This window comes from Kogia breviceps, chromosome 2, assembly GCF_026419965.1.
Source record: "Kogia breviceps isolate mKogBre1 chromosome 2, mKogBre1 haplotype 1, whole genome shotgun sequence".
NCBI lineage: Eukaryota > Metazoa > Chordata > Mammalia > Artiodactyla > Physeteridae > Kogia > Kogia breviceps.
In genome coordinates this window covers 8,040,872-8,050,292 of record NC_081311.1, presented here as the reverse complement: position 1 = coordinate 8,050,292, position 9,421 = coordinate 8,040,872, and the positions used below count along the sequence as shown (strand labels likewise).

General features: G+C 59.7%; 1 protein-coding gene across 6 annotated transcripts in view; it reads right to left on the bottom strand.

The window, feature by feature from the left end:
- Positions 1–2,692: 2,692 nt before the first annotated feature.
- CHST15 (carbohydrate sulfotransferase 15) overlaps positions 2,693–9,421 on the bottom strand; it is an 81,654-nt gene continuing 74,925 nt past the window's right edge. For all 6 annotated transcript variants that reach the window (XM_059052640.2, XM_067024412.1, XM_067024415.1 and 3 more), the window contains exons 7-8: positions 6,789–6,936; positions 2,693–5,053 (exon numbers count right to left, since the gene is read on the bottom strand). In XM_059052640.2, the coding sequence (XP_058908623.1) occupies positions 4,863–5,053; positions 6,789–6,936 (339 nt within the window). In that variant the 3' untranslated portion in view covers positions 2,693–4,862. The remainder of the gene's footprint in view (positions 5,054–6,788; positions 6,937–9,421) is intronic.

The window sequence follows — 9,421 nt, the reverse complement described above, 5'->3', positions numbered from 1 at the left end:
ACGTTCTGCTCTTTCTTTCTGGAGATCGGGGCTGTGTGACCTCAGGCAGGTGTGTAGCCTCTCTGATCCTCACTTTATACTTTCAGGTACCGCTGTCTCGTTAACTCCCAACACCCACTCATGAGGCCCACAGACCTGCAGGTGTGGAAGGGACCTGCAGTGTCTCCAAGGTTATGCGGTGGACACAACCCAGGCCTTGAACCCAGCTCATCTGGCTCAAGGCCCAAGGCTCACCCCTTCTCCACACTGTCCTCCTGGGGAGCCGAGTTTGATGGGTGCAAGTCAGACTGTCCCTTTTAGGGGAAGAATGGTGCAGAAAGATGGCTCATGCCTCCAGGAGAAGATGCTGGGAGCCTCTCCATCTTGATTCCCTGGACCCAGCCTTTCTCTGCTCCACGAGAAGGGAATTGTTCAGGGAGGTGAAGTGCTGGGTCCCCACTCCCACCTCAACGTGAGGCCTTGGCAAGGTTGTGAGACTCCGAGAGGCCCAGGCTTTGGACTCACCTACTTCTAGATCTGACCGGGGCCTGGTCTCAAAGGGGCTGCTCAGAGCACACAGAGCCGGGGGGTGCACCAGAAGCCCCAGGAGCCCCAGCGGCCTCCGAGCTCCCTGTGCTGCTACACCCGTGGGGTCCTCCACTGTGGGAAAGGAAGCCCCCTTCCTACTCTCCTCTGTGCCCCAGACTCGGAGCTGGGCACCCACAGAGCAGGGCAGTCACACAGGATGGACCATCCTACTCCTTGCCTCGCCCCAAGGGTGAGGGTAATGAGCACAGGTGCAGCTTGAGCGGGTCCTGGACCCCCGGCAGGAAGACTCAGACACTCCCAGATGGCGGCCAAGGGGGAACTGTTCTTCCTCAGGGGCCTGCTGCAGTCACTGAGATGCCACCACTTCTGCCTCTGTGGCGTCCTCGTCACCTGCAGGCTCTCAGGACGGCAACCTGCAGGCCTAAGAGACCCAGGACCGCCCAGCCTCCGCCCTGCCACTCGGAACCTGAGCAGGGGCAGTTCTGCAAAGGACGGGAACCCAGAGGCGGAGGGGCGGGAGGGCTGGGGACAGGGGCCAGGGGCCAGGCTGACGGCGCGGGGCTTCGGGAGCAGGGACAGAGTCGGGGTCGCGGAGTCAAGGCCAGCTCGGGGGCCATCAGGCACGAGCACTGAAAGTGAGGTCGGCGGTCGCCTTCCAAAGGCGTCCCTGACTCTGTGGACCCGGGGTCATCGCGAGGGTCCTTGCAAGAGGCCCGAGGGGGAGAAGCAGAGAAGGTGACAAGACGAGGGGAAGAGTGTCAGAGAGAGTCTCAAGGTGGAGGAAGGGGCCACGAGCCAAGGAATGCAGGCAGCCTCCAGCAGCTGGAAGAGGCAAGGAAACGGATTCTCCCCAGAGCCTCCAGAAAGCGCCAGTGCTGCGACCGACATCTTGACTTGAGCCCCGTGAGACTGAGCTTTGGCTCTCTGACCCCCACACCCGCGAGGTAATAGCCTTGTGGTGTTAGTTTAAGCCACGCCGTCCGGTGTAACCCGCTGCAGCTAACATAGCTCCCCGGGCTGCTCTGCAGGCAGCCCTGCCAGGTGAAGCTCTGGGAAAATGATGTCTTCCTAGAGTCTCAAGAGGATCTGCCCACAGGGTGGGGATTCTGGAGCAACAGAAAAGTACCCGCCCCCCCATGAGGCCTCTCACTGCTGGACGGGGCCCAAGTCGCTCCACCAGCGGGTGGCCTTTGCTTCAATCCCCAAACGGAGCCATCCGGGGAGAGGTCATTCCGGGGGCAGGTTTACACGAAGACGGAGATGGCCCCCATCAGGATGTTCCCTGAGAGCTGGTTCCCGAGGCGGGGCGGGAGGTGGCCCCACAGCAGAGAGGGTTTGGGACAGGCCCCGGGGGAGGGGGTCGTGCCATCAGCCCCCCAGACTCGCCCGTCTGTCCCGACACCCGTGTCCCAGCGGCCGCTTCTCCTCACAGGGACAGCATCTTCCTGGCTGAGTGAAGCCGTCCCTGGCTTTGCCGTCAAGCGCTGGGGTCCCCCTCATTTCCAGGCCTGGGCTCGCCAGCCCCTCTTCCCCCAGCACACGACCATGGGGGGCCGTGCTGGGGAGACGCTCGCCCAGGGTGAGTCTTTCCAGAATTCGGGGACCAACCCGGGCTCCCCGCTGCCCCCAGGATGGCCCAGGCTCCCAGAGCCCCGGACTTGAGAGGACCTCACCCCTCAGGCTTGCCCTGGCTACACGCGGGGGCCTTGAGTGTCCAGTGACAATGCCGTGCAGCTGGTGACACCAGGGGTCTCAAACTCGCAGCCCCCAGGGGCCAGGCAGGCCCCGGGGGGGAGGGAAGCAGCCTCCCGGGAGCAGCGGGGCCCGCGGTCGCCCAACCGTCAAATCTAAATGTCTGGAGGCGACGTTAAGCCCGTCTGTGGGTAGGGCCGGGCCTCGCCGCCCTGACTCACAGCCCTGGCTGGCCTCACGTGGGAGTCCCCGGTGACGTCTGACCTCTCCTGCCCGCTCTTCTCTCTCACACCGTCACCACACGCGGCAGGTCCCCTGCGTACCACGTGCACGTCGCACGCAGGCGAGACGCAGAAGCGCTGCCGCGGTTCACGCTCACGCGCAGTGCTCCGACGGCTTATGAGGAAGGGCGTGCCCCCCCGGGTCCCGGTCACAGGGGTCCACGTTTAATTACGTTCAATACTAATAAACGTACAGCGTAACAGTGGTTCATTAACATACCTTCCGCAACTAAGGGAGTGCAATTTAATACAACCCGCTGCATAGCTTTGGGGACACAAAGGAACTTCCAGACGGGGTCGTGAGAAATCCTCCATTTCGCTTTGGTTTGGGATGACAGGCTCGAGGACCACGGCTCGAAAGGGCAGCTGTGCTGTCACCAAGAGTGGGGCCTCGCGGGAGAGAGAGTAGAGGAAAGCAAAGGGACAGACAGACGGCCCTTCGGAGAAAGGCCCCTGGAGAGACCGGGTCTGCACGGCGCTGATCGGTGCCACGGGGTCGTCTATAAAAGGTCTGTGTAATAAACCAAATCATATTGGAAATAAGACTTTCAGTAATACTTCTGTAAGAAGCAGAATTACGTTCCATGTTGTTCACATGCACAGGGGCGCGTAAGAGAAGTCCTCGCCGTTACAGTCGGGGCCGAAGAGCAAAAATGTGGGCTGAAAGTGACAAGCTAACTGGAAGAGAAATAAATCCACGAAGGGGTGGGTCCAGGGCGGAGAAAGCCGATCAGCAACAGACCTGAAGGGAGCCCACTCAGAAACGCACGCACACACACCCGCGCACGGCACCTGCACTGCAAATAAATACCCACGCCCACGCCAGTGACGTCCCCCACGGCACCTCGCGTTCAGGCCAGGTTTGCCTGCTGGCTGCCGCTCCGAGCGCCAGCAGGAGAGAAATGGGGGCCTGTCCCTGAAAGCGGGTGTTCAGGAGGCCCGTGGCTCCTTCACAGCAGAAACAGCCCGGCCGCACCATTCAGAGCCCTCCATACGCCTTCAAACGGGCCGAGCAGCCCATCTCCAACGGCACCAGGGCTGCACAGCTCAGCAAACCCTCACTCCCACGACTGGCGGCTGGGCGCGTAGGCATTTGCGCTCTCTGACGGGTGTGCATCCGGGACCTCGACCTGGAAAGCTCTGATTCGCAGAGGCTTCCCTTGACAACCACGTGCAAAGCTTGGTTAGGGTCCCGCCTGGGGCTGCGTGCAAGGACTGTGCTCAATCTTTCCCACCACCTCCAAGTAACAGCAAGACCTTCAGCCCATCCAACGGTAAACCAGGCTGCCAAGTGGCCCAGAAAGTTCTGTCAAGGACACAGCTCCCGGCATTCTCGTTCCAAATCCCAGCACAGCATGTCCGGCCCAGGCACAGCTCATGTGCTGTGCTTCCGAATCAGAAAAAAAGCATCCTGCAGTTCGTTGAGTGAGGAAGGACCTCTGGCCACACACGGCGGACAATGTGATAACAAGTTCACTTGGGAGGGAGGCAGAGCAACGGAGCCTGCCGCACCCGAAACTAACACCTCAAACGGCTGCAGTTCTCTGAGGACCTCAGATGCACGGCGAGGGCCAAGATGCCCAGATTTTCCATCAGTTCCTTCGAGGTGCTCAGTCTGGCATTAACAGCAAAAATTTCCCTTCCGATTTTAAACTGAAGTTATATTCCCATTAGAAACTGAAAAAAACCCTTGAGAAAACATCTAAAGGGGCAGAAAAGAAAGCTCCAGCCAGTGAAATGTAGAAAGTGGTTTGTTTTAAATGTGTTCGTTTTCTGTTAAACATAAAAGTGAAGTCCGCGAGGACAGAAGGGGAGGAGGTCCGAGACACTAAAGTGCTACCAAAAATCGACTTGTGTCTTTTTTCGCGTCAACAGTGAAATTAACAGGGTTTAAATCTGAAGAGACGGAAGGGCTGACTTTGGGGTAAAAGGGAAAAAAACATGAGAGCCTCCATTCTCCGCCAAAATGAGGTCAGTGATCTAAACAGAGGGTTTCGAAGCTGAATGTATGGTGAACGTCTGGCCGGCCCCGGGGCGGGACCTCCACCCAGCATCGTCAAAACCGAGACTCCACGCTTCCCTCCCGGCCCCCAGCCCAGCGGCCGCCGGCCTCATCCCGGACCCCAGCCACTCTCGGAGCAGAGGCGGACCCTTTCCCAAGTGGAATTTCCAACAGCCTCCACCGGAGGCGGCTCGGTGAGGGGTCCGTCGCGGGCTGTTTAACATCACAAAGGAAATTCTGAACTGGTTTCCACAAACGTGGGCCTGGGGAGGGGTTTTCTCCAGGCTCTGAGCGAAAGGGTTCCCCACCAAGAGAGATTTTCAAAGCGTGGAAATCATGGCGGCAGCGGGAACCCGGCCTCACGTCTTCTTCCACAGGAAGGCCTCGTCGGCGAGGACCTGCGCCAGCCGGGCGTTGAAAGGCCCGTAGAAGTCCCGCAGGAGCCTCTGCGTGACCGGCCACATGGGCCCCAGGTTCCGGTCCTCGGGACGCCGCGCGTTCGATGCGGGGCTCTTGGTCATCAAGGCCTCTTGTTTCTCACTTAAGGGCCCTGGAACACAAAGGAAAGAGCCTATGAGGCAGGAGGCAAAAGAAACTTTGAGAAAATCCCAGCCGGGCTCCCTGTTGAGACAGGAGTTTCCCGTAAGAATGTGTTTGGAGGTTCAAATTCTTTGGCTGGATCCGTTTCTGAGTTGCTGAGGGTGGAAGGTGGAAATTCCAGTGTGAAAGAGCAGAGATTCTGTGGTCCGGTGTGTTACCCCACCCTTGGAAGCAAGGCTGAGACTCGGGTGCAGTTTCATTTCCAGCTGCCCGTAAACGGGAGCCAGCCTGTCCCTGGGTAACCGTGTGGCCTGCCACACACAGTCCCTGCACGTAGCCTCTCCTGCTCACCAGCCACTGGAAGTCTGCCCCCGCTGCTTCTACTTCAGGCCGATGCAAAGGGCCTCGTGATGGGGCCGTATTTCACCCTGTGTGTCGTGCTGTGAAGTGGCCATGGGGGGAGGGGAGAGGCCACCTGTGCCCAGAGACCCTCCCAATGGCTGAACCTCCACCTGCAGCTGGCACATCCACGGGGAGAGGCCGGGAACCAGCCAGCTGGTGCTGCCCCCTGAGGCTGCCACCTCCACCCTCAGCCCTCGGGACCGCAAGCCTCCCACTGGCTTAACCGCCAGGACCGCTGCTCACGCCTCTGTGCCCCGGGCTCTCGCCATCAGTCTGAAGTCCTGAGCCCATGCACAGAAAAATTACACCCCAGTGTCCTCGGGTTACGCGACAGGGAAGGAACAGAACTGTTCTTACTGTCCATCTTAGGGATTAAAGACAAGCTCATGAATGTGACAGAGTCTACAGGGGGCCAAATCAAAGAAAAATGGTTCTAGGCCTTAAAAGGAAAATGTCATCACACTCCATCACATTACAAGCTCTCCAAGAAAAGCAAAAAGAAAATCAAATGACAAGAGGGTCCCGAGTCCCAGCGGCGGGCAAACAGATTTCAGGAAAAGTTCAATTAACAAAATTCCCAGGCAAGCTCATGAGACAGGGCCGCGGGGGGCATCTGGGGAGGAATGTGCAGGATTCTCCAGCCTCTCCAGCGGTCCTGGGTGCCATCCACGGGGTGGAGCTCTACGCCCGTGTACAGGCCTCTACCAGCCGTCACTGTGGCCAGCGACTTGGCCCGCCGCCACAAAGTGCCACACTCGGGACTCTGGGGGATGGGCTCCTCTGGCTGGGGGCAGGCTCCCCTCCCCAGAGCCCCGAGAGCCCAAACCCAGCCACGTGGCTCTGCCTCCGGGGGTTCCCCGCAAAGCTGAGACAAGCATGGACCTGTCCATTCCCTCCCCCAGGCCCCGAGGCCTCTGCAAGACGGTCCCAGGCGCCCAGACACCCTGTCCATCCTCGAGGCGCGGCTCACGCCCTCCCTTCCAGGATCGCTTCAGCGGCTGGGCCCCCAAGTCACGTGTACGGAACCCCCGTGAGATCGCTGACGTCCCCCGTGTCACTCTACCAGTTACTCGGTTATCCGAGCCTCGGCTTCCTCGTCTCCCTCCAGCGAGGGAGCTCCCGGACGAGAGGCCACCTCTTCCTCCCCAGAGACGGCTCCCCACGCCACGCGCGAGGCCCCGTGTGCAGCATGTGGTGCTTGACCAACAGGCACTAACTAGCCTCCAGGCTCAGCCCACCCCGCTTGGCTCAGGGGTCCGCGTGGGACGCGGGGGGCGCGTCACAGAGCCGGTGTCCTCCGCGCTCGCGCCCCGCTCTGCGGGCCTCCGGGGTGACGTTCATACCGAGGCTGAGAAACTGGAAGACCCTGTGCATGGTGTGCTTGACGTCAGAGGCGTGGTCTTCCAGGCGGAGAATGAGGAGCTGTTCTTTGTTAAAGACCGTGAGCCAGTCCAGAAGGTACACGGCGTACAGCCCGACCTGCAGCCTCACCTAGGACCGAAGAAGGCAGGCGTTAGCTCAGGGGTAATTCCTCCGACCCCGAAGGCGCTTTTCCAAGCGTATCACACGCATCGTTATAAACCAACAGTGAAGAGTCGTGTCCCAGAGAACAACCGCCTTCAGAAGTTGGATTTTAAATGCCACGTGTTCTTGCTTCTCCGTGCTGGGTTTGGCGCCCCCCGCACAAAGGATTCCCACCCTCGGGGTCCCACCCTCAGGTCCACCCTGTAGGTAGCTGAGAAGGGAGAGGCCAAGGTCGCACCCACCGATGGCACGAATGTTCTCTGCACATATCCCAGCTGCCTCAGCTCCTGGGCCCAGAGCACCACAGCCGTGAGAAACAGCAGCAAATGCTCCAGCAACAAGCCCCGAGAGGCAACAGCCAAATGCCTGGCGCCACACGGACGTCCGTGACCTTGAGCGTGTGAGCGCACCCCGATATAAGCGGAGTTGTACGAAGCCATTCCTTTCCGCCTACACGTCGGGGTCCCCGTCCTCCTCCTGTGCCTTCTCTCATGCCAAACTGCAAGCACGTGCGGTGAAGCACGAACCTGACACAGAGAGGTCTGGCCTTCGTCCTCGGCTCCTGGAAGGGGATCTCTAGGCCACCTGGAATGTCCTGCCTGGTAAGAGCATCTTGCTTGCCTAGGGGGGTCTGGCCACTGGGCAGTCTAACAGTGTGAGTTACGATGGGGGCTTTGGGCCACGCAGTACCGGCCTGACCTCCAGGATGGACTGGACGGTAAAGGCCGGTCGGGCAGGTAGCACGTGAGGGAGCCTCAGGAAGTGCTGGGGACACCAAAGGCTTGGGTGGGCTTCCCCGGATGGCAACGCTCTGCGTGCATCGTCACCTGTGCTTCCTCCCTTGGCTGAGTTTAGTCTGTGTCCCTTCCCTGCTGTAAACCGTCACCCCGAGTGTAACAGCCATCAGCGTGCCCTGTGATTCCTTCTAGTGAATTACTGAACCCGACAGTGGTCTGGGGGACTCCACCCAACTTGCACACGGTGTCAGAAGGAAGCGCGGTCTTGGGGACTCTGCCCCCTCTCACTTCAAAGTGGGCTCTAAACTCTGGGCAAGGCTCCAAAAAAGAACAGGCCCTTCCCCTTCTGCTCTGGGGCCCCCCTTCTCCAGCACGCCCACCCCGGCCCCTACCCACCACGTCCTGTGGGACCCCGCTCCGTGTCCTGCCTCTGGCTCGGCCTCGCTGAGGTCTTCCCAATTGCTTCGCATTTGCCCCCGTCTCGTCTCTGTTCAGGCCACATCAGCGCCTGCCTGGCACTGTCACCTCTAGTCTCTGAGCGCGAGCTTCCCACACCAATGCCTGGCCCCGCCTGGCTCTCCGCAGGGGGCCAGTCCTTGGTCTCAGGGGACTCCCGGCCCACCCCCTCCCAGCGCCCAGTCTCAGTTCCTGCAGCCGACACTTGCACATCCTACTTCCTCTCCTTCCCAGCTCGACCTTGAGCTCCTCCAGGGCGGGGCCCAGGCACTCACACTGAACGCGGGCCGGCGGCAACAATACCACGGTGAAACGCTTGACAAAACAGGTACAGACACTAGTTTCATCTCTCGCTAGTCTCTCTCCATTTCATTGTTTTTCTAATTGTGTGGGAGGTGGTGGAGGAAGACAAACGATATGGAGGGGAGAAGCTGTCTCCAAAATTCATTAGCTGCCTACAGCCCTCAGGTTGTCACTACCTTACAGGAAAAGACGTCAAGCTGGGCCACAGCTCAAGAGAAAATGAGCACGTGCCAGCCTCGGAAATAAATACACGAGTCGCCTCCAACACAGACAAACCGCCATGAGAATGTCTCCTTGTTACGTCATCGAGAGCTTTCCGGTTCTCTGTCAGGCTCCCGGGCCAGCCCCTCCCAGGGCGGACCAGCCTGATGAGCTTTATATCTTCCAGGGAACCCGCCTTTGCTACTCAGTACCTTCTAGAAGGAAAGGAGCTGGGAGTTTGCGGCAGGATGAGGGTGTTGGAGAGTAGCTGCAGCGGTCCCTGCACCTGTCTACGGGTGACAGTATTTCCCTGAAAGCGTGTCTGTATCTTCGTGGGGAGAGCCCGCTCCACTGGCCCAGGCCTCCGGCAGCTGAGCCTTCCTTCCCAGGAGGGCTGGTCCGGCAGCGGAGGGGCCGTTGGGGGCAGGCAGGGAACAAACCTGCGGGCTCTGCAGGGGAAGAGAGGTGGGGAGGCCTCCCCTGGCCCCCTGAACACTCCACCTTCGGGCTCACTCCAACCCCCAGCCCCCTTACCCGTTAAGGGAAGCGCCGCCCACCTCGAGTGACAGTTTCCAGTGTGCACGGCATCACTACTAATAAACCTAAGACAGGCCCACTCAACACGTTTTCCGCACCCTTCCCCAGTATCGGCCGGAGAACCAAAATGGAATGAACCTACAAAGGTTATTTAGGGGAAGTGGCCGATACATTAAACATTTTAAAACACCAGAGCGGACAGAAGCCTTTGAGGTTAC